At 42.6% G+C, this 21,138-nt stretch overlaps 1 protein-coding gene across 4 annotated transcripts in view; it reads left to right on the forward strand.

Moving 5' to 3' along the window:
• Positions 1–21,138, forward strand: part of GPATCH8 (G-patch domain containing 8) — an 89,240-nt gene that overhangs the window by 40,112 nt on the left and 27,990 nt on the right. For 3 of the 4 annotated variants that reach the window (XM_054014159.1, XM_054014160.1, XM_054014161.1), the window contains 3 exons: positions 1,073–1,145; positions 17,396–17,463; positions 17,936–18,022. In XM_054014159.1, the coding sequence (XP_053870134.1) occupies positions 1,073–1,145; positions 17,396–17,463; positions 17,936–18,022 (228 nt within the window). Of the gene's footprint in view, positions 1–1,072; positions 1,146–15,365; positions 15,411–17,395; positions 17,464–17,935; positions 18,023–21,138 lie in introns of all 4 variants that reach the window. The other variant, XM_054014162.1, reaches the window with a different exon arrangement.

Below are 21,138 nucleotides of genomic sequence, written 5' to 3' on the forward strand. Positions count from 1 at the left end.
GGGGGATGGATCACTCAATAAATTGCCTGTTTTGTTCATTCCCTCTGAACTGTCTGGCACTGGCCATTGTCAGAGACAGATTGCTAGGCTAGACGGACCATTGGTTTGACCCAATATAGCTATTCTTACGTTCTTTCTTGTATTTTGTTTTCTGTGAAGGATTTTTTTTGTAAAATGTAATGAACCCTTTTTCTTTAGTCCAAGTCAAAAGCTGACATTTATTGCTGCACCAATACCTTTAAACTTATTTGATCATGCAATAGCTCTTTTTCTTTAGGAAGATGAGACATTCTGCTTATTGTTTCCCTACATGCACTAATGGTTCCTTGCTGTTAACTTATTGCTAGGCCTGTTTCATTCTAACATCTTAGTATTTTTGTTAGTACATGTGAAATGCATCACCAGTCTGTGCTTGAGCTCATTTTATTTTATTTAATTGATTTTTTTTGTTTTGTTTCACTAACCTCACTTTTTTTCAGTTTAATATTGGCTGCATGCTAGTTTATATATATACATATATATAAAAAAACCCAATCAAGTTTAGCCTGGATTTTGCTATGATTGTGTTTTGGTTTCTAGTGGTGGGGCAGTCTTGCACTTACAACTTACTCAGTATTATAAAAGCCTGACACACAAACAAAATGACTAAACACGATGTAGATTTTCTTTACAAAAACAATCTAAAAGTGGTGCTGTCTAGGTGATGGATATGATTGTATAAATAACTTGATGTTATGCTTTTTAAATGCTTTTTAGTGTCAATTTTTTTATTGGTACACTTTATTTTCTCCCATATTGCTTTTTTTATTTTAAATGTTATGCACAAAAGTTGCCCAGAACACCATCAGAAAGTGACCCACCCCAATACCCTGTCCCCCTTGTAAAATTCTAGCCAGCAATTTTTTGACATTTGTCTTCCCTTTTATTGGGCATATATTGCCTTTTCAGTAGCATTTTTTTGCATGCACATATGTAGAAAATCTCTTGCTCGTCTCATGTTTAAATGTCAGTGGGAAGGGAAGAATATATTATTGGAATATTTTTGGTTTGTTTTCTCTGTTCTGTCTGTCAGGATAATATTGGACACCGCTTACTCCAGAAACATGGGTGGAAGCTGGGCCAGGGATTGGGAAAATCACTTCAGGGTAAGTTCAAAAGTTTGTATTTGAGAAACAGATTCAATGCCAGATTCATTTTTTTTAATTGTTAATTATTTCTGCTGTTTTTCTAGTTTAGATTTCCCCAAATGCTAATGTATCCAAACAAACGCACTGTTTAATTTTCATGTTTAGCAAATTGCAAGTGGAAGCTGCTGCCTCCCTTAAATATACAGGTGTGTGATATGTAGGTTTGTGAATCACCTTGTTTGTTGTTTTTGGAGGGAGAGGAATTAACTGCCTATCTAGTAACAGGTAGTTTGTGCAGCTTATCAAATTACGATGATATTTGTCTGGCTGGAACATGCAGATGTTTGGTGTTAAGGGGAACTTGCAAATAAAAAATAGATGTAATGACTTCTGTGAACATTTGATGGTGTCAGAAGCCATTAGAAGGCGAGTAAAAGGGCCCACTGAAGACTGAAGTGGTGGCAGAGGTTTTGTATGGATGGGACAGGCTTATTTCATTCAAGAATTTTACTCATTTCCATAACTCTAGCAATAAATAGTTTCTATGGGTATAACATGTCTATTTCAGACATTTTTGGTGCTAGTTGGTGCCAATATGCGTCTTACATTCTCTTGCTGTGCCTAGTCCAAATTCTTCCACCAATTATACTAGAGAAGCCTGACTCAAATCAGTGTGGATGGTTGCACCAGTTTAATTGAGGGGGGAAATTAGCTCTGGCTCCTTTATCTGCTTTGCAATGGTCCTTATTTATTTGGTAAAGATCTGGGAATTTGCAATTTGGGACCTGTATCCTTGCAATGACCCCACTAGAGATAAGTGTTCTCTGCTGCAGAAGGCTATTGGAGAGGAATTAAGTCCTTTTGAACTGTGGAAATGTATACTAAAAGCCTGTAGAAATGAAAGGCGCTCTAACTTCTCCAGTGTGTGTACATAAACAAGGCTGCACCTAATGATCAAAACACTTTTCATTTCCTCTAACTGATCTCAGTTTAAACTCAATTTTCTCTTGTTAATGCATGGTATTTATACAGTTCTCTTGTACTAGTGTTGTAGCCCCAGTTCAGGAACCTGTTGTAATTGACGTACCTTGGGCTTCTGTATTGGAACGGAGTTTACCACACACAGGAAAGTTTTGATCAAATCTGTTCCTGTTATGCCCAAGACTTCATGGTGCCTCACAAATAAATATAGAGGTACCAGGGATCAGAGAGGAAGCTAGATACACCCCTCGCTGCCATTGAGTTTAAAAGCAGATGCTTAAGCGTGAGGCAGAGGAGAGGTACCACAGAGGCCAGGGGCCTCCATAGGTTCACGCAAGCATCTTAACTTTTTAATTTTTATCCAAACTGAGATTTGCACATCGTAGTTTGTGAGCCTTTGAATCTTCTCCCTGCCTTCTGTGATGGGTATTTGGATCTCGGGTGGTAATTGAAACTGACTTGGAGTTGCAGGGAAATTGTGGATCTCAGTCATGGGGATATTCTCACATCTCCCTCTTCTTTTGTAATTAAGGTGAAGGGAAAAAACCATCCAACCAAGTCTGAGTCAATTTAATGCATTCTTTTCTGAGCATATCGAAATTTGTGGCCGAAAGGTGCTATTGAGGTGCAAAGAATTGTTTTATATAGATAACATTAAACAGGAGCTCAGGGAGAGGAGAACTTTTTTGTCCCAGTATTGCTTGATCAATGTATGATGTTCTATCAAGGTCCCTCCCTCATGGCGATAGCTAACAAGAGAACTTGTACAGAATATCCATGGCACTGACACTGTTCATTTTGAGTATTTTTCTATCCCACTGGCAAGTTGTATTTTTTCTTTGTTTTTATTTAATTTTTGAATGATCTAAAATTCAAGTAGCTACATCCAGGAAAAGGAGTAGCTGGGCCTTACCTTCACGCTTGCTTTGTAAGCTTGAGAAGTAAAACCACTTCCACAATGCGCTGGAGATGGAAGAGAATTGCTAGGAAAACAGACAAAAATGAGCAAAGCAGATTTCCAAGCATGTTAGGAATAAGAAACACAGAGCATTGATTACCTTATCCATGCTGACTATTTGCTTAGTGCAGAATTAAAACAGCTAAAACATTTAGTAAATGAAGCTAAACATTAAAAAGACATTCTATGGCCATTATCAGATTTAGCTAAAGTAGTCAAAGGAGATCCACTTTTTAACTGTTCCTTACCATCAGCAGTTATGGGTGCAGATTAACACCTGGCCTTGGCTGCAGAATGCCATTTTTACAAGGGTGCAACCCTTTAAAAGGTTTTTGAATATTTCTTTTGTTTATACTGCCAAGTCCTGCTCTCTAAAATGGTATGGTCATCTGCTCTGAAAGCCTACCAACCTCCCTGCAAGAATCCGATTAGACTTTGACCCACTGAAAGCAGGATGAAAAATACTTACCAGAAGATCTAAAACACGATGGCTGGATTGTGTCAACAGACACCTATCTCTCACAGGCATCCTATCCTGTAACACATTAAGTTTGGCTCAGGACAGCACAGCATGAAAGTGCGTAATACTTTTAGTGGTCTCTACATTGTCTAAGCAACACATGAGAACTAATCATGTGTTATCAGCTGGGATGACTTTGTGCATCTAATCACATGATTAACTTCTGCAGGTTACAAAGTTGATACTTTTCAACATGCTTTTTCATTTTTATGTAGTTTTTAAGTCTGATTCTAGGCATCTGAGCAAGGGCTTCCCTGGACTTCCAATTAACAGAGTAGGGAATAGGTGCACGTCACAATATCCTGGCCAATCATTAAATGGTATACCCCCTCAAATCGGGTCAGAACATTATTTTCACCCGCACCTTCCTCCTGAGTTCCTTTACGAACAGTTTTCTATGCCACCGCTGTCTCTCTGAGGTATATTGGCTTTGTCTGTGTTTGTAACATGGTTCAAAGCCAGCAAGTTGAGAGTGCATAATTCTGCATCTTCCCAGCCTGGATAGTAGCTGGGAGTTCCCAAATTCACACTTGGCAATGGCCAGTGGCAGAATTAACTATAGCTGTTGTAGTACTGATTCTTTCATATGGTAGCTCATTCTCCACAAAGTTCCTAAAGCAGGACAATACTGCGCATAGTGGAGTTGTGTAACGCTGAGAGGAAATCTAGAATTGCTTGCATAAGCAAACATGTCTGTCTGATGTCCCTATTAAGTGATAATTCACATGCTTAGTGTTCGAAGACCGCTGTCCTAAAAGGACTTTCATAGGGTTAAAATATAGCTTCTCTTAACTTATGTATTTAAAATAGTAGATTTAAAATTGAAGAATATACTTGGGTATATCAAATATCTGCTCTGATCAGGGCTGCCACCTGTGACTCTACTAACATTATGAAGCTAACTGTTTAACATTTGTTTGGTTCAAAGCATACATACACACATTCAGCCCTATATCTCTCTCATGTTGACACATTTTTGGTAAACAGGTTTCATTATTATACACAGTAACGGCATGTTAGCCAAACCAATAGCCAACAAACATGAAAAAAACAAAAAAAACCAGAATAGAGCTCATCAGTTGCCTAGCAACACCTTCAGCACTGACAATAAAGAGTGGCTTGGGAAGGTATTTTGCTCCAGAGATTGTAAAAGGGTGGTTTTGTCAGGAGCAACATCATGGCAATTGCAAACCATTTCTCCTTTTTTCTGGGAGAGGAGAGTGGGGGGAGTGTGTGTGTATGTGTAAGAGATGATTCAGGGGCTTGGGCTAGTTAGATCACCAATAGCATAGGCGCCAACTCCGTGGGTGCTCTGGGGCTCAAGCCCCACAGAAGAAAAAAAGGGAGTGCCCAGAACCCACCAGCCACAGCTGTTTGGCAGGGGCTGTTGATCAGCTTTTCAGCTGCTGGTGGGAGCACTTGAGGGAGGGGGCAGAGTGGGGGTGGGAAGAGGCAGAATGAGGGTGGGGTCTCGAGGTGGAGTGGGGGTGGAGCACCCACCTGGAAAAATACAACTCAGCACCTGGGACCAATAGATACCTAGTCAGTAAACTCAGTATAGGAACAACTCTCTATAAAGATACAGAATAGGTATGTGAGAGGGGCTCCCACTAATTTTCATTTTGAGACACTGAAAACCTGATAAGTGAGATTGAATAGGAGAGAACTAAGCACAGATTGAGGATTCTGAATGAACCAGAAAAGGAATGCAAGAGATCTGGAAGAGGACTGTGAGGAGGCTAAGCTGAATCTAGAGGGGAAGAACAGGTTTTCCCAGTGGTAATCAGTGCTGTGAAGCTGACTAACCATAAACTAAGACAAGGAGATTAGAACAGTGTGCTACCTCTCAGGAGTTGAGAATCTTTTCTGTTAGAGGCTATATAGGATCACAAAAGCAGCTTGAGAGAACACTCAATTCAGGTGTTGCAAAACATTTTTCTTTAGTAACATGGGATCGTGGAATGGAAGAGGTTGAGAACCAGTGGGTAAAATATTGGCTGAAATGTTGAGCAATGTGGAAAATGTAGGTAATAAGCCTGGATGGCGTAAGTGATCTGTTCTTGTCCTATAAATGATGATTCTACAGGAGTATTTACTGACTCTGCCTTGAGTACCTGCCTCAGGTTCACACTTGAATAACGTTGCCATTGTCCAGTTGCTTTTGTGAGCAAAGTGTCGTAATTATAACGATCCTTCAACATTTCTTTAGTAGATTCACTTATTTTAAGTATTATTAGCAGCATGTGCATTTTCTTAACTCCTTTCTATGCAGAACACAGAAATTAATGTCTTAAAGAAGTCATGTTAAACTTCCCTTTAGTAGAAATTACTCAAACTGCAATATTGTGTATAAATGTAGGCAGTTAGCATACCTGAAGCTTGTAGTAGTATTGATTTAAACTGCTCCCACTGGATTGGAGATACCAGATCTAGTTGATGACTTTCATATATTTTGTCCAAGAGAATATTAATCTGGTGCCTCAGAGATACGTGAATCAGAATTTAGTATCTTGCTATGCTAACCAATAGCTAACTGATAACTTTGGCCTGGTCCCCACTAACCCCCCCACTTCGGACTAAGGTACGCAAATTCAGCTACGTTAATAACGTAGCTGAATTCGAAGTACCTTAGTCCGAACTTACCGCGGGTCCAGACGCGGCAGGGAGGCTCCCCCATCGATGCCGCGTACTCCTCTCGCCGAGCTGGAGTACTGGTGTCGATGGCGAGCACTTCCGGGATCGATCCCAGAACATCGATTGCCTGCCGCCGGATCCTCCAGTAAGTGTAGACGTACCCTTTGTCAGTGTAACGGTTGTTTAGGTGTAAGTTAATATTTCTCTGCTGAATCAAATCATTTTGGTTCTGCTTGTTTGGTCAAGAAGGGAGTTTTGTCGGTAAAAATCTGGGGCTCTGGAGTGTTTAATTATGTTGGCTTCTCAAATCGTCTGGTGTGAGGCTGAGGCAGCTCCTTTGTGCTCTTTTACTGATGCCATAGAAATATTTAGCTACATATACTGTGCTCATCACCATAGTATCTGAGTGCCTTCCAGTAGTGCATAAAGTGACACAACATCTGTCATGTTTTGTGTTTTCTCTCATCTCTTCTCCTGGAGGAGACGTATGTGCTGTAGAGTGCCTTGTTTTGGTAGGATGTCTTTTCAAATGTTGCTGTGTATTTGTTAGAAAAAGCAACACCGAGGAAATGTCATGCACTGGCAGCAGAAGGAGGCGGTTTGTGATGGTCCTTAGTTCCTGTGAAGGGTGTTCATTTCACAGTCTTGGATCAGCCCCCACGAAAGTGCCGTCTCCCCCAAAGATGAGCTTTACCTGTCGTCTTGTAGAGCGTTCCATTGGGCCAGAGGAGCAAAATTATCAACAGAAATCTTCATGTAGACTGGAGAGTTCCTTGAAAATAAGAACCAAGACCCTGAACATGATTTGATATTCTGTGGGAAGTCACTGTAGAGAGCGGAAAATGGGTTTAATGTGCAAGCCTCTTATTTAAAGATGGTATAGCTACACCTAGTGATGTCTCTATTCTCATATCAGTTACATAGGGACCTGAAATATATGGTGGTAATAATAAATGGGGGATGCATTGAGGAAAGTGGCAGCCTTTGGGGTTCTTTGCTTAAGTCAGTTCATTATTCAATTACAGAAGGAACTAGTAGTATTTAGGTTTCCTAATACTTTGTTATAAAATGGAGACCTTGAGGGGAGGGGGGCAGGGAGTGCAAACACCTTTGCATGCAATAGGGAGAAGGTCCTTGGCCCAGAGAAATGCCTTTTCTGTTTCACGGCATTTAGTTGAGATGCTGTGGAAAGTCGTAATTCTTTTTGTTGCTTATGTTGTCAGCAACATTTTGACATGTCAAAATCACTGAACGTGACTGTTCTGAAAGGTCAGCCACACCTGCCTCCACAGCAGCAACACACACTGCACTGGGAATCTAGGAGCAGACAGCCTCTCTGGGATTGCTGGGCTCTTTTGGATAGCCCACCCTTCTGAACCTAGCATATGTGCCTCGTGACCACATGAGGCCATGAGCTCCTTTCCCCAGGATAAACTGCCTCTACCTGCTGCACAGCTAATATTCCTGTAACCCAAGGTGTGCTGAAGGTTCATGGTTCAAACCTTCCTGATGTTGCATGGGGTGGGGAGGTATTACAGCAACACTTAGTGTTTTTAGCTTTTTCCTTCTATAAAAACCTAGTGAATTACACACACACAACTGTTTAAACTGTTAAAAGAATGTTATTTGGGTTGCAAAGTCAAACAGTTGAAAGTTAGAAAATGTCAGGATTTAGGTTGTGTATGCAACCTTACTTCTGGCTCTTGTGCATATGCATTACGATAGTTTTTATTTACATGATCTCTACTAAGTCAGTACAAAAACTGTGTATAGACAAGGCCTGTTTTTTGTACAGGACCCTTTCCTCATTCAAAGCACAAGGTATATGGTGCTAAAGCAGGGGTGAGCAAACTACGGCCTGCAGGCCACATTCGGCCCGCCAGCCGATTTAATCCGGCCCTTGAGCTTCCGCTGGGGAGCGGGGCCTGGGGCTTGCTGCGCTCCAGCTGGGGTGTGGGGTCAAGGGCCACTTCGCATGCGTGTACCCCAGCTCCACACATCTCCCGGAAACAGCAGCATGTCCTCCCTCCAGCTCCTACGCGGAGGCATGGCCAAGTGCCTCTGCATGCCGCCCTTGCAGCTCCCATTGGCTGCAGCTCCTGGCCAGTGGGAGCTGCAGGTGGCAGTGCCTGCAGATGGGGCAGTGCGCAGAGCCACCTGGCCTCGCCTCCGCATAGGAGCTGAAGGGGAGACGTGCCGCTGCTTCCAGGAGCTGCTGGAGGCTGCACCCCCGAGCCCCTCCCATGCCCTAGCCCCAGCTCTGATCCCCCTCCCACCTTCTGAACTCCTCAGTCCCAGCCTGGAGCACCCTCCTACATGCCAAATCCCTCATCCCCAGCTCCACCCCAGAGCCTGCACCTCCAGCCGGAGACCTCACCCCCGCACCCAAACCTGGAGCCCCCTCCTGCACCCTGAACTCCTCATTTCTGGCCCCACCCCAGAGCCTACACCCCCAGCCCTCACCCTCTCCTGCACCCCAACCCCAATTTCGTGAGCATTCATGGCCTGCCATACAATTTCCATACCCAGATGTGGCCCTCGAGCCAAAAAGTTTTCCCACCCCTGTGCTAAAGGAAAGAATCGCAGTTGTGTATTGATTTAAGCTTTTTGAAAGATTCCTGCCTCATTAACATGAGAAGTTCAAAGGTGTGTAGGGAGCAAGGCAGGGGACTGAAAGAAGAAAGGATGGTCTTGTGATTAAGATAGGTGAGTGCTTCACAGGAGAAACCAGTTCTCTCTCTGCCTCTAATGGCCATCTTCTGGTATTCTACTGAACAAGTCACTAGTACCAGATTTTGGCAGGTTTCCACTAATTGTGTATACCTCATTTTCTGGGTACCCACCTTTGAGATGCCTGGAGACTGATAGGCAGAAGTTCTGAGCACTCAAGCAGCTGAAGTCAATGGAAGCGGTGGATGCTCAGCACCTCTGGCAGTAAAGTAGCGTGGTCTGGGGAAATGAGTCAGGAGGTCCTGAATTCTAGTCCTGGCTCTGTTACTGATTCACTGAATGCTGAGGAAAATACTTGTCTCAGTTTGCCCAGCTATAAAATGGAGGTAAAAATGCTGTCATCTCACAATGGGGAAAAAAAGTTTGTGAGGCCCTCAAATACTACTGTGATGAGCTCCCTAGAAAGACCATGAGGCAATGAATTTAACATTTGTTGCTGCTCCGATGTAGAATAAATAACGCATGCATTACGAATGATGAGGATAAAAATATTGAACTGCTGCCTTATTCCCAGAGCGCTGTCTCTCCTGGGCACTAAACGAGACAGATGTCCTATAGAAAAAAATAGTATTGTAATTAAGGACTGTACCAAAAGCATATCACCAGCGGCAGAATGAAACTTGCATGGGCAGCCTAACTTCTGACGTACTCTGATTTCCAGGTGCGTGACATTGCAACCTAAATGCTTTTAATAGATTCCTGCTTAAAATTAGGAAGTAAAGAAACTGGAAAACACACCTTTAAACATTTCCATTACAATAGCTGTCTCCATTACTGTGTCAAAATACATGAGTTATGACAGGGCCCAAAGGGAGATTTGACTTTATGCATCAGGTCTGAGCCTCCTTCTGAGAGCAAAACTGTTGCCACTCTTGTTTATAATGTACAAGATCCTTCCCTTAATGATGGTTTTGTGGATCCTTTGAACACAATATAATAAATTGATCCATTATTCTTTCAGTGACATGAGTACATCATAATGGAGAGAAATGATCTTCTCTTGACTTAATATCAGACTTTGGTGTGTTTTGGGCCTGAGATGCTGCCAGAACTATTCATAATACAATAAAATTGTGCAAATGGCCATTTCTGGTTTTGGCCACAGATGAACTGCCCCCCAGCCCCACGAAGTAGTTTCAGACCCACACAACCACTGCTTGGCTCTGTCTGCTTACCAAGCACCAACACCGTGCTCGCAGTTGTACAACATACAAAGGAAGACCCTGCTCCTTCCCTGAAGAGCTTATATTTTATATAAGGAAAGGAATGCTCAATACAATCCAAATAGACATGCATACCTACTATGATATGCTTCCCAGGTTATGCCCTTCATTGCAGGGCTTCATGATTTGGACAGGATATCCAGAGCTCCTGCTTGGGCTAGATCACATCTATACACCGTATTAAAAAAGGCTTGCCTTTTCTTTTCATCTGCTTTGTGTTGCAAGAGTTAAAGTAGTAAATGGTGCTCTTCTGAGCCCAACAATACTGCTTGTGGTTGGGCAGTAGGAGGAGTTGTTGAGCCTTTGAAGGGTTGCCCTCCAACAAGAATTGACTGTGCCACCCTCCTGGTAGTCCCTTACTGGTGTGCAAAATGAGAGAATTGGAATTTCCCACTTGGCAGCACATTTGTGGTCATATAGTTATTGTAGACACGAGTCCTAAGTGCTGGCAAAATTTTCATTTTAGAGTAAAAATAAAGAAAGAAAATCAGTCTTCAACTATGAAAATAAAATCCTTTTTTAGGGGCAGTATGGTATAGTAATTAGAGGTCTAACCACCACAGGATAAGTGCTACTAGTGTTCATGCGTGACTGAGACAGCCAGTTTGACTTTCAGAGCCCACGTTGAATTTGTGGAATGAGTAGTTCAAAATAACTGTTTACTTGTGGGTTGTGCAAATTCAAATTAATTGACACAGTAAACATAGAACATAAGCATGCTTGATAATGGCATCATTAACTTTTCAAAGCTACCTTTAGACAGCTTTGCGTCTTAGCTTTTACTATGTTTCCAAGTTTTAGTACTTTTTAAGCACACCCAATTAAGAACCCCCTGAAAAACATATCTCCTGTTTCATTTGCATTAGTGTTGTGAGGATAACAATAAAAGCAAAAAATCCTCTGAACTCAGTGTGGTCATCTTCTGTTTTATAGTATATCTAGAAGTTGGCTATTTTTAAAGATTAGTCTATGTGAATTAGACCTAAGCACTAATGCACTTTGTGGCAAAAAATCCCAGACTTTTGGTATCAAGTGGTTAACCGACATCAAGTCTACTTAAGAGTGGCATATAGCAATCAGGAGCAGGCCAGTACCCTTTTGCTGGATATGTATTCATACCAGGCATTAAAGGGTTTCTAGTAAGGAGAACATATTTGATTAAATGGCATGAAAATCTGATCACAAATAGCTCTCATGATATTTTCGTGTTTGTTAGCTGGAACTTCCTGATTTTTATATTAAACCTATTTTTTTAAAATTGAAGGCATAAGACGTTGCATATTACCAGAAAAAATATTTACAAGACCTGGTGGGATCCAAGTTAGTTCCAATGGGAACGATCTCTTTTTCTGAACTTCTAGGAGGTTAATACCAGTCAGAAAAGTATTGAGGGTGTATTGTTATCCATTAGCTTCAATGCCTCTCTTTTATGTGTTAGAAATAAATCTGCATTAATATTAGGAACATGGGAACTGCCAGGCTGGATCCATCTCGAAGTAAACTAGTTGAGTATCTTGTCTCAGACGGTGGCCAGCACCAGATGCTTCAGAGGAAGGTGCAAAACCCTCCAATATCAGATATGGGGGCTATCTCTCAACAATAGGTCTCATCTTGGTCTCTATTAGTTTAGAGAGAGGCTTAAACCCTGAAGCATGAGGTTTAATATCCCTTCCAAAATTTGTGTAGACCAAAAGTTGTGCTAGTAAATAGTATCAAATAGTTTGTCAGTGACTTTATCACACTCTCCTTTAAGAAATGTTTGTGTGATAAAAATAACTGAATTCAGAGGAACTGACACCTTTTGAGATTCCACAAGGTGTCTTCCTTCAATCCATTTCCTCCGCTCCCCTCACGCTTGTTGGATTATCTTTCAGACATTTGCAGATCACTGAGCAGATGCAGTGCCTCAGCAGAGAATGTAACTTGCAGTACAGATTTAAAGGCTGAACAATGTTCAGAGATCCGGAGAAAAGTCCTGCTCTCTTTTTTGGTGGGGGAGGGGGAGTAGATATTTGGTATACCTAACGAGTTCTGAAATGCTACTTGCATTCTTGAAACAAAGAAATAATTAAACATCTTGCATTTACTTTAATTTCAGGGCTTGGCTACAGTTGTGAATTAGAGCGCATTAAAGTGGCCCCGGGCGCCCTAGCTCACTACCCGTCCGCACTGGCAAGGCATGTAGAGCGCTCTGACTCCACGGCTAGAGCACTCCTGGTACTCCACCTCGGCGAGAAGATTAACACTTGGTGCGCATTGGCTGAAACGCCCAGGCGTCAGTGTGAACGAGGTGTTGCATTACTGCGTTCTGATCAGCCTCTGGAAAGGTCCCATAATTCCCTTAAATCAAGTGGCCACTCCTGTCATTGTTTTGGAATCACTGCAGACATGCCAATATGCCCTTTGAAAGCTCCATTTCTGACAGCCGGCATGCTTATCTGCTCCAAGACAAAGCAGCCATTACTGTGGAATGCTGGGGGGGGTCTGTTGCTGTCTGAATTTACAAGACAGCATGCTGACATGCTCTCAGCCCCCCCCCCCCCCCAAAAAAAAAACCCCTCCCCCCCCCACATACACACAACACACTCCCTGTCACACTCCACCCCATCCCCCTCATTTGAAAAGTACGTTGCAGCCACTTGCATGCTGGGATAGCTACCACAATGCAGTACTCTCTGTGGCCATTGCAAGAGCTGCTAATGTGGCCGCGCCAGTGCACTGGCAGCGTGGACAGATTGCAGCACTTTCCCTACTGTGCTCTCCGAAGGCTGGTTTAACTCAAAGCGCTCTACATCTGCAAGTGTAGCCATGCCCTCCGAGATTGACCTTCCTAGAGTATAACTCTCAAACACGCTTTTCCCTTCCCCCACTGGGGAGTCTGTAGTAAACCTATGCCAGGGCATTCCTACTAGGTCAAAACATTTCCCATCCCCCTTGTGGCTTTGGTCACATCATCCTTGCTATGAATACTGTCTGAAAAGAAAAGGGATTGTGACTCTGCTCTAGAGAGAGTACAACTTCTCTGATTTGTTTGGAGAAAAAGATTGTCATCTGTGTGATTCACTTTCTGAAGTATCAGAGGGGTAGCCATGTTAGTCTGAATCTGTAAAAAAAACAACAGAGGGTCCTGTGGCACCTTTGAGACTAACAGAAGTACTGGGAGCATAAGCTTTCGTGGGTAAGAACCTCACTTCTTCAGATGCAAGACTGAGGTTCTTACCCACGAAAGCTTATGCTCCCAGTACTTCTGTTAGTCTCAAAGGTGCCACAGGACCCTCTGTTACTTTCTGAAGTGGACTAGTTGTTGGTGCCAATCTTATATAGCCATATAACAGTTTGAGTTCCTGCCCTTCCTTGAACTCACCAACAATCTATTTAGAGGGGTAGGAACTAAACACGGCTCTAAGGAGATTCACTTAAAATCTGAGAGAACCCAAATCTGTGGCTACTTGTGAAATGCTAAAGATCACATTGGCGTGAGCTAACCTATGATGTGTTTGGTTTTTTTGCACTGGTCGTTAGAGATCCCTCACCTTTTCCCTTTGACTGTCCTCTATCCTACCCCACTAGGCTTCACATTGCAGTCAGTGGGGTTAGATGTGTTTTTGTTCCCAAGCTAGTCATTACATTTCTCTGCAGTCAGCCAAAGTGGCTTACTAGCATGAAACTGAAAAAAATAAGGAGTCCTTGTGGCACGTTAGAGACTAACAAATCAAATACATTTGTTAATCTCTAAGGTGCCACAAGGACTCCTTGTTGTTTTTGATGATACAGACTAAGGGCATGGCTACACTTGCAGATGTAGAGCGCTTTGAGTTAAACCAGCCTTCGGAGAGCGCAGTAGGGAAAGTGCTGCAATCTGTCCACACTGCCAGCTGCCAGTGCACTGGTGTGGCCACATTAGCAACTCTTGCAATGGCTACAGAGAGCAGTGCATTGTGGTAGCTATCCCAGCATGCAAGTGGCTGCAACGTGCTTTTCAAATGGGGGGGAGTGGGGTGGAGTGTGTCGGAGTATATTGTGTGTATGGGGGGGGGGAGAGTGGGTTTTTGGGGTGCTGAGAGCATGTCAGCATGCTGTCTTGTAAGTTCAGAGAACAGCAGACCTCCTCCTCCCCCCGTGCCCCTCTCTCTCACACACAGCATTCCACAGTAATGGTTGCTTTGTCTCAGAGCAGATAAGCAGCCGGCTGTCAGAAACGGAGCTTTCAAAGGGCATATCCAAAACAATGCCAAGCGTGGCCACTTGACTTAAGGGGATTATGGGACGTTTCCGGTGGCTGATCAGAGCGCAGTAATGCAACACCTCGTTCACACTGACGCTGGGGTGCTCCAGCAGGGGTGCATCAAACGTTATTCTACTCGCCAAGGTGGAGTACCAGGAGCTCTCTAGCTGTGGAGTCGGAACACTCTACGTGCCTTGCCAGTGTGGACGGGTAGTGAGCTAGGGCGCCCGGGGCTCCCTTAATGCACTGTAGCCAAGTCCTAACACGGCTACCACTCTGAAACCTGTTAACATGAAACTGGACTCTCCTAGTTCCTATGGGCTCAGAGCTGGGGACCCAAATTCTGGTCTTCTGTCTGGCAGCAGGTTGCATGCACCCTACACCATTGGGTGTGCCTTCGTTATTTTGGTGATAGAAGCAGTCACTGCTGTATGTAGTTGCAATTTGTGCTTGAACTGCTAGAATCTGGTGCCTGCTTGGCCAGCTGCCAGGGTCGGCCAGCTCTCACTCCTAATGAAATAATAATGGTTATATTTAAAACAAAGGCGGCACTTTGAGTAGTTACTTTTTAACATTTCCCTTTTCTTGTATGAACATGCCATACATTTATGGAATGCCTTGTTGACTTCATGCCCTTTAAAATATTTTTTATTATCTTAAGATCTTGATTTTTAAAATCTGCATCTTTGAATTTGAAAAAATGCAGCATCTTTTAAAACTGATTCATCACCAGGATCTAAACATTTTCCAACACCTGCTAAATCATAAGCGAGAGCAGTTGTGATAACAAACAATAGCTGCTCAAAACTGACCACCTCCTATCTCCCCCACTCCACAGGACAAAGTGTGGCAGTGGGGTTGGAGGGGTGAGGAAGAAGCCTTTAACCCATCCTGTCTGCCTACTGCAAGCGGCCTATTTTCTGCCCCTAAAGGTTTCTGCCTAACAAATGGTGTTTCTTTTTTACAGCATTTTGATCCTGGACTTGTTGTGGTGATGGTAAACTTAGCAGTGGTAATTTTTTATTTTCAGACTGAATTACTCCTTTTGTCATCAGTGCACCAATATGTTAGGCTTACTTTCTCTGTTGTAGCCTTCATCCTTCTGCTTGGTCTTTCATTTCCTTTCCTTTCTTTATGCACACTTGTCTGATCCTTGTTCATTAAAGGGTATTGCTAAGAAGGGATGTTTCTGTTTGTTAGAACTGCCAAAAATCAGTTTAAACATAAAATTCTAATACTGTCCAAACTTGATTTTCCCCAACATGATGGGCACTAGCACTTGCTACTGCAATTTATGAATTTTAAAAACTTTGACTGCCTTAGAAGGCAAAAGTACTGACTCATTGTTTGTATACAGGGGTTTACCAAGGTAATGAGCTGGCATATAAAGATCATGATTCTTGCAGAAACAAAACAAAAACTGGTAAACAAAACAAAATAAATTATTTTTGCACTTGGTCTCAATCATTCTATTGGGTCTACCTTTTACCAGTAAATCCCTGGCTGAGACGTTATGAAAGTGATATTGCACCTAGGAAGTCATTTTTATAACCTGTCTTTAATTTGGTCCTTTTGCTAAAGATTGCAGTCACTGCTTACTTATTATACCATTGGGCGTAAGAGAAACTTAATCTGGGTGAAAATTTTACTGTTAAATACCTACATGAAAGCTAAAAGCTGTTTTGGGTTGGCTGAGATGGCTTAATAAATATTTTTATCTTTTATCTTTGGACTTGTAACATGCCCAACTAAACGGTCTCTGGGCATATGTACAAAAATATAAAAATGCAGTTATAAATATAAAACTAAATACATGTCTGAAGTGGAAATTACTCGTACTTATTTACTAGTTTAATTATTAAAAATACACCTGTTTTTAACAATCCTTAGGATCTCCTTGATGTCCCTGTGGAGTTGGAGGTCCATGGATTAATAGTTTTTGAAGGAGCTAGAAAGAGTTTCCCTTGGAGAACAGAGAAACTTGATGTGAATCAGAGGCTTTTCTGGCGTGGTTTTAAGAACTGAGCCTTTTTTGTGCATGTGGATTGAAATAGTGTCTTAATTTTGGCATGATTAAAACTAGATCTTTTAGCCCAAAGGTATAATATATGTGTATATGTGTGTATAACAAAACAATTGTTTACACCGACCCAAGAATCATAATAAGGGAAGTAAACATTCTGTTTTTTTACTCAAGGTATGCACCGGATAAGGTAAGTACTTTTCAGCGGGCTTACATCACAACAAACAGTGCAAGTTGTGATGTAAAAAAGCTGTGGTAGTAAAGTGCTTGTCTGCCCCATTTTGCTTTGTTTGGCTGGTTATGAGTGGATTAAAGATATGTAAAAATCTCCAGCATAGTTTGATTAGTTCAAAGTCAATTTTCTTCGCTACTAGTCCTTTTCACAGCTTACAGGTTACACAGTAAGTAATAGAGCATTTCTTAGTGGGAACATTAGGAAGCAAGTTGTGATTAAATACCCGTTCTGGAATTAGTGCTCTTTTTTTTTTTTTTATGAGAGAATTCTGGCCTACCATGGCATCTGTTAATTTTTTTATTTAATAAGATGCAAAACTTGGTGGGAAACTAATGAGTTGTACAATAAAACATGTTTGGTACTTGTTTTTCCACTGAGGAGTCAGAAGATCAGGGTTATGATCTAATAGTGTGAGGGTAATGAGGAAAGATCCTTTTAATCTCCTGGTGCCAGGACTTGGCAATGTTGAACATTAACCAGTTATGCAAAATGTACTTGTGGTTAATGTTCTGAGAATCTCCGTAATAAGCACCAAAGGGCTAATGAGTACCTTTAACCTTAACAGGTTTGAGAGAAGCAGGTTTGGATGTAAGCTGTGAGAATGGCTTGTGTTTGGTTCACTGTAGCTTTCTGGTCTCTGCACTCAAAGGCAAGATCTCTAACCACCCAAACCTAATGTGTAAAGTGAGCTGTTGGAGCAGACGTGGCCTCTCACCTTGTTTGTGTGTTTCTGTTACAGGTAGAACAGATCCCATCCCTATCGTCGTCAAGTATGATGTCATGGGCATGGGCCGGATGGAAATGGAGGTAAGTTGATCCTGATCCATCTTACTCTGAAACACATTGCTTAATTTACATTGGGTCCAAAAGTGCAATTGGAGAGTGATTTAAAAGTAAGAACTTGGAGCAACAAAGCTGGAGAAAAACTTTGCCTTAAATCCGAACTATAGGAAAAGCTTTTCTCCTCAAAACGTATACTTTAGTCACCCGTGGTTAACTGATTTTTGAGGCCTGGAGTCTTTTCTTTAATTCCTTGGCTGTGTGAGTTGGATTTCCGTAAAGCTAAGTCATTACTGGCAATGGACGTGCCTGCTGGGAACCAGCCGCGTGGAAGGATTAATGAACTATTTTGTAGACAATGGGATGACAAAGCAAGGAAAGTTAAGCACAATACTCACAAAGATTCCGTTTTCAAACAGTTGAATAAATGACATTTTCTTGGCTATTTGGGTACCACCAAGAATTTACGGGAGTAATTGCATCTGTTCTTGTTGCTAAGCTTGATTATGCCGAAGATGCCACTGAACGGAGGCGTGTACTGGAGGTGGAGAAAGAAGACACTGAAGAGCTGAGGCAGAAGTACAAGGTACTTAAATGAACACATTGATGCCTAAGTTTCTGTGGGCTGAATGGGAGAGACTTAGTTCTGATAGGACCGAGCAGTCTGGTCATTCAACTCCAGTACTGATGGCACTAATTAGTTACCCCTTGGTTGTATAAAATCTTGTGCTTTGCTGCTGTCCTTTTTTTAAATATGAATGCTGTGCTGCTGAATGCAGCGTTGCCAATTGAAGGCCCCCTGTTTAGTCACAGAACAGCTACTGCATGGGCAACAGCTATGCAAGCTTCCACAACACTGCCTCCTTCCACTGTGCCTCATCCCTGATCTGGATGGCAAAAAGGAAGTGTCAGTCTCTGTGGCCTATTTATAGCCCTTGGCTTTCTGCTGAAGGTGCCCACGGAAGGCTAATTAGTGCAAAATCAACAGGTGGAGTTCATATTAACATTGCTCAACTGGAAAACGGAGGAGACCTCTTTGTATTGCCTCTGATTCCCTCAGTAAATGGAATATCACTGTAATGTTGCATCAATGCTGGCTTTATTAGAAGGCAGCAACACTGCTCGGGTGTAGGAAAAAATTGATTGACTGCATCTACTTAGCAGAATTTTTATATGCTGCCGATATACAGTATTATAGTGTCAGTTCTGAAGCAAGAATTTTTCCTGTTATATAGTCTGCAAAAGCCTGTGTTTAGCAAGCCAATGCGCTACTGTGTTTTAATAAGAATATTGGACCACCCTACTGGCACTGAACATGCTCCATTGCAATGTATCTGGGTTCAGGACCAGCAACTGACTTTCCTGTTTTGAGGCCAATGGAGAGTGTGTTGTCTCCAGCGTATTGCACTGTTCCATACCCCTTCTTCTGCTTACCAGCCATTTCCTGTGAAGCACATTAAATCTTGGGAAAACTTGCTCATTCAGCTGTCCTGGGACATCAGAGGTGATAAGGATGAAGAAAAGTAGCAGATACTAGATTTAAGGCATCCGTTTCACCTAAAGTTTGATGCTTTTGGGCATTGGCTGTCAAAGTTTTTTACTGGTGACCCCTTTCACATAGCAAGTCTGAGTGTGACCCCCCCCCCCCCAATTAAAACCACTTTTTTATATATTTAACTCCATTATAAATTCTGGAGGCAAAACGGGGTTTGGGCTGGAGGCTGACAGCTCGCGACGTCCCATGTAATAACCTCGCGATCCCCTGAGATGTACTAGGGTTACCATATCTAACAAATAAAAAAAGAGGACCCTCCACGGGCCCCGGCCCTGCCCATTTCCCCGCCCCTTCCTTGCCCTAACTCCGCCCCTTCCCCGCCCTAACTCCGCCCCCTCCTCCCTCCCACTCCCAGCCACGCGGAAAGGGCTGCCTGAGCGCTACCGGCTTCAAGGTTTGCCGGGCAGCCCCCAGACTCTGCGTCCCCGGCCGGCGCTTCCCCAGCGCAGCTGGAGCCCAGGAGGGGAAGCGCCCAGCCGGGGGCGCAGGGTCTGGAGGCTGCCCGGCAAACCGTGAAGCCAGTAGCGCTTGGGCTTCGGGCAGCCCCCTTGCTTCCGGACCTGCGCCGCCGGAGCCTGGGAGGGGAAGTGTCCGGCCGGCGGCTGGGGTCCAGAGGCAAGGAGGCTGCCTGAAGCCCATAGCGCTCGGGCAGCTCGGCTCTTAAACAGAGCCGAAGAGTCAGGGGAGGAGAAGAGCCGCTGCGGGAGGGGAAGTGCCTGGCCGGCATTTTCCCAGACATGTTCGGCTTTTTGGCAATTCCCCCCGGATGGGGGTTTGAGTGCCGAAAAGCCGGACATGTCCGGGGAAAAAGAGGACGTATGGTAACCCTAGGTGTACTGACCCCCAGTTTGAGAACCTTGCTTTTGGGAGTGGTGGACAAAGGTCCAACTGCTTTAAAGTAAAACAAAGCTATGTCAATTATAAAATACTTATCACTTCATTGGTGAGGTAGGTGGCACTGAAAGCAGTTTATTCAACAGTAATAGCTGTATGCTCCCTCTTGCTTTGTTTTTCTTTATTAAGACCTTAACTTGCCTGTTACATGAACGTCTATGATATTTAATCATTATAAAAATAAACAGCATGTTAATTATTTTTTTTAATTTACCCCTTAGTTCTGAACTGAAGTGCAGTTAAACAGGTCTTTTGTCATATTTAAAAGAATGGTATGTTTTTAAATGGTCATTTGCAAATTATAGTAAACAGTACATTTCCTTATGTCCCTTTGGCACATTTCTACTTTAATATAGTAAAAATGTTTCTGTCTTTCATTTTGGTGTAGCATACTGTCCGACAAACCATTCACACACTGCAGAAGGAGTGGGCGGTTATTTCTGACATTAGCTGTTCAAAAGCAATGTGTGACTAAAAGCTGGAATTTGTTTTCCTTGTTGGTGGTTTCTCTACGATCTACCCCAAGCTGTGCTGCCAAGGATCTGCAGGCAACAACAGCTGAAGGCTATACGTGTATATCTTCTTTACATATTGGTGGGCAGGAAGCCCTTCTCTTCTGTGAATTGTGTAACGATGTCTTGTCTTAGTCTGCATTGCTGTTTTCATAGCAGAGTTCTTAGTTTTTCCTATTACCTTTTCGGATGCAATTGAATGTGTATTGCTTTTACAATTGAATGTGTATTGCCTTTGTAACTATTTTTTAAATCTATCTTTTTGCCAGCATTCAGAGCATGTTCTTTAAGAAACTGTTATTGAGAGCACTGACAAGTTTCTCCCAACACAGATTTGTTTTATTATCATGCTTTATCACTAGGCCATTGCATTTCTGTATTAATCTATGGAAGTCTCCTCAAGCACAAGTTTCACTGCTTTAGAGCAAACAATTATGTAATTGCCAACTGTGGCCACATTATTATTAGCCATTCACGGGGTCTCAAAGGAATTTCAAATAGCTCTCCAACCAAAAGTGAAGCAAGAAACTGTTTAATTTCCTTCACTGGTGTAGATTCTGAACAAGACTATTTGAAGAGTTATTTTGTTCGGCCACAGGATGTTTTTTTAACCTTTTTTTAAACGTTGATTCAGGGGAGGAAGTGTGCTCATGGTTTCAGAAGCAGAACTTTAAATACCATTGTTCTCCAAACCTCATGTTTTACTTTCCTTTTCTAGTGTCTTCATATTGAACAGCTCTA

This window comes from Malaclemys terrapin, chromosome 25 (genome assembly GCF_027887155.1).
Source record: "Malaclemys terrapin pileata isolate rMalTer1 chromosome 25, rMalTer1.hap1, whole genome shotgun sequence".
Taxonomy (NCBI): Eukaryota; Metazoa; Chordata; order Testudines; family Emydidae; genus Malaclemys; species Malaclemys terrapin.